General features: G+C 68.6%; 1 protein-coding gene across 1 annotated transcript in view; it reads left to right on the top strand.

Annotated features, from left to right (window-relative positions):
* The window catches only part of SRPK3 (SRSF protein kinase 3), a gene marked incomplete at its 3' end in the record, with an annotated part of 4,485 nt that overhangs the window by 3,528 nt on the left and 325 nt on the right, over nt 1-632 (top strand). Inside the window, exons 10-11 of the mRNA XM_077769605.1 lie at nt 339-408; nt 500-597. Of these exons, the coding sequence (XP_077625731.1) occupies nt 339-408; nt 500-597 (168 nt within the window). The remainder of the gene's footprint in view (nt 1-338; nt 409-499; nt 598-632) is intronic.

The raw sequence follows: 632 nt of genomic DNA on the forward strand, positions 1-632 counted from the left end.
CTCCTCCAGACCCTGGGGTCTGCCTCGAGACACAGAGCCACGACTGAGCCCAGACCAGCGTCCATCCCATCCAGTCACCAGAACTGGACCCATTGCAAGGGGCGGGGGACCACTGGGAAGCGGCCAGTCCCTCTCAGGACCTCTGGGGATCCTGAGGCTCAGAGGGAGCCCCACTGAGCTCCTTGGTTGTTCGACCCAGAGGTGGGAGATGGTGGGGGCCACTGGGGGCGGGCCAGCCGTGGCCCCGGCTCCTCCCCAGGGCTCCCCTTGCCCCCAGCACANCCCAGCCGCCCCCCACAGCCCCCGCAGCTGGCGGCCTCACCTGCCCCCCCTTTTAGGCCTTCGAGCTGGCCACCGGAGACTACCTATTCGAGCCTCACTCTGGAGAAGACTACAGTCGTGACGAGGGTAGGGGGAGGCTGGCCCTGGGCTCGGGCTGGGGGCCTCCCGGCCGCCCGGCCGCCGCCCAGCCACCACCTGGCCTCCTCTCTGTCCACAGACCACATCGCCCACATCGTGGAGCTTTTGGGAGACATCCCCCCAGCCTTTGCCCTCTCGGGCCGCTATTCCCGGGAGTTCTTCAACCGGAGAGGTAGGGCCGGGCAGGCTCGGGCCACCTGGGCGTAGTGTGT

This window comes from Crocuta crocuta, unplaced genomic scaffold (assembly GCF_008692635.1).
Source record: "Crocuta crocuta isolate KB4526 unplaced genomic scaffold, BGI_CrCroc_1.0 scaffold978, whole genome shotgun sequence".
NCBI lineage: Eukaryota > Metazoa > Chordata > Mammalia > Carnivora > Hyaenidae > Crocuta > Crocuta crocuta.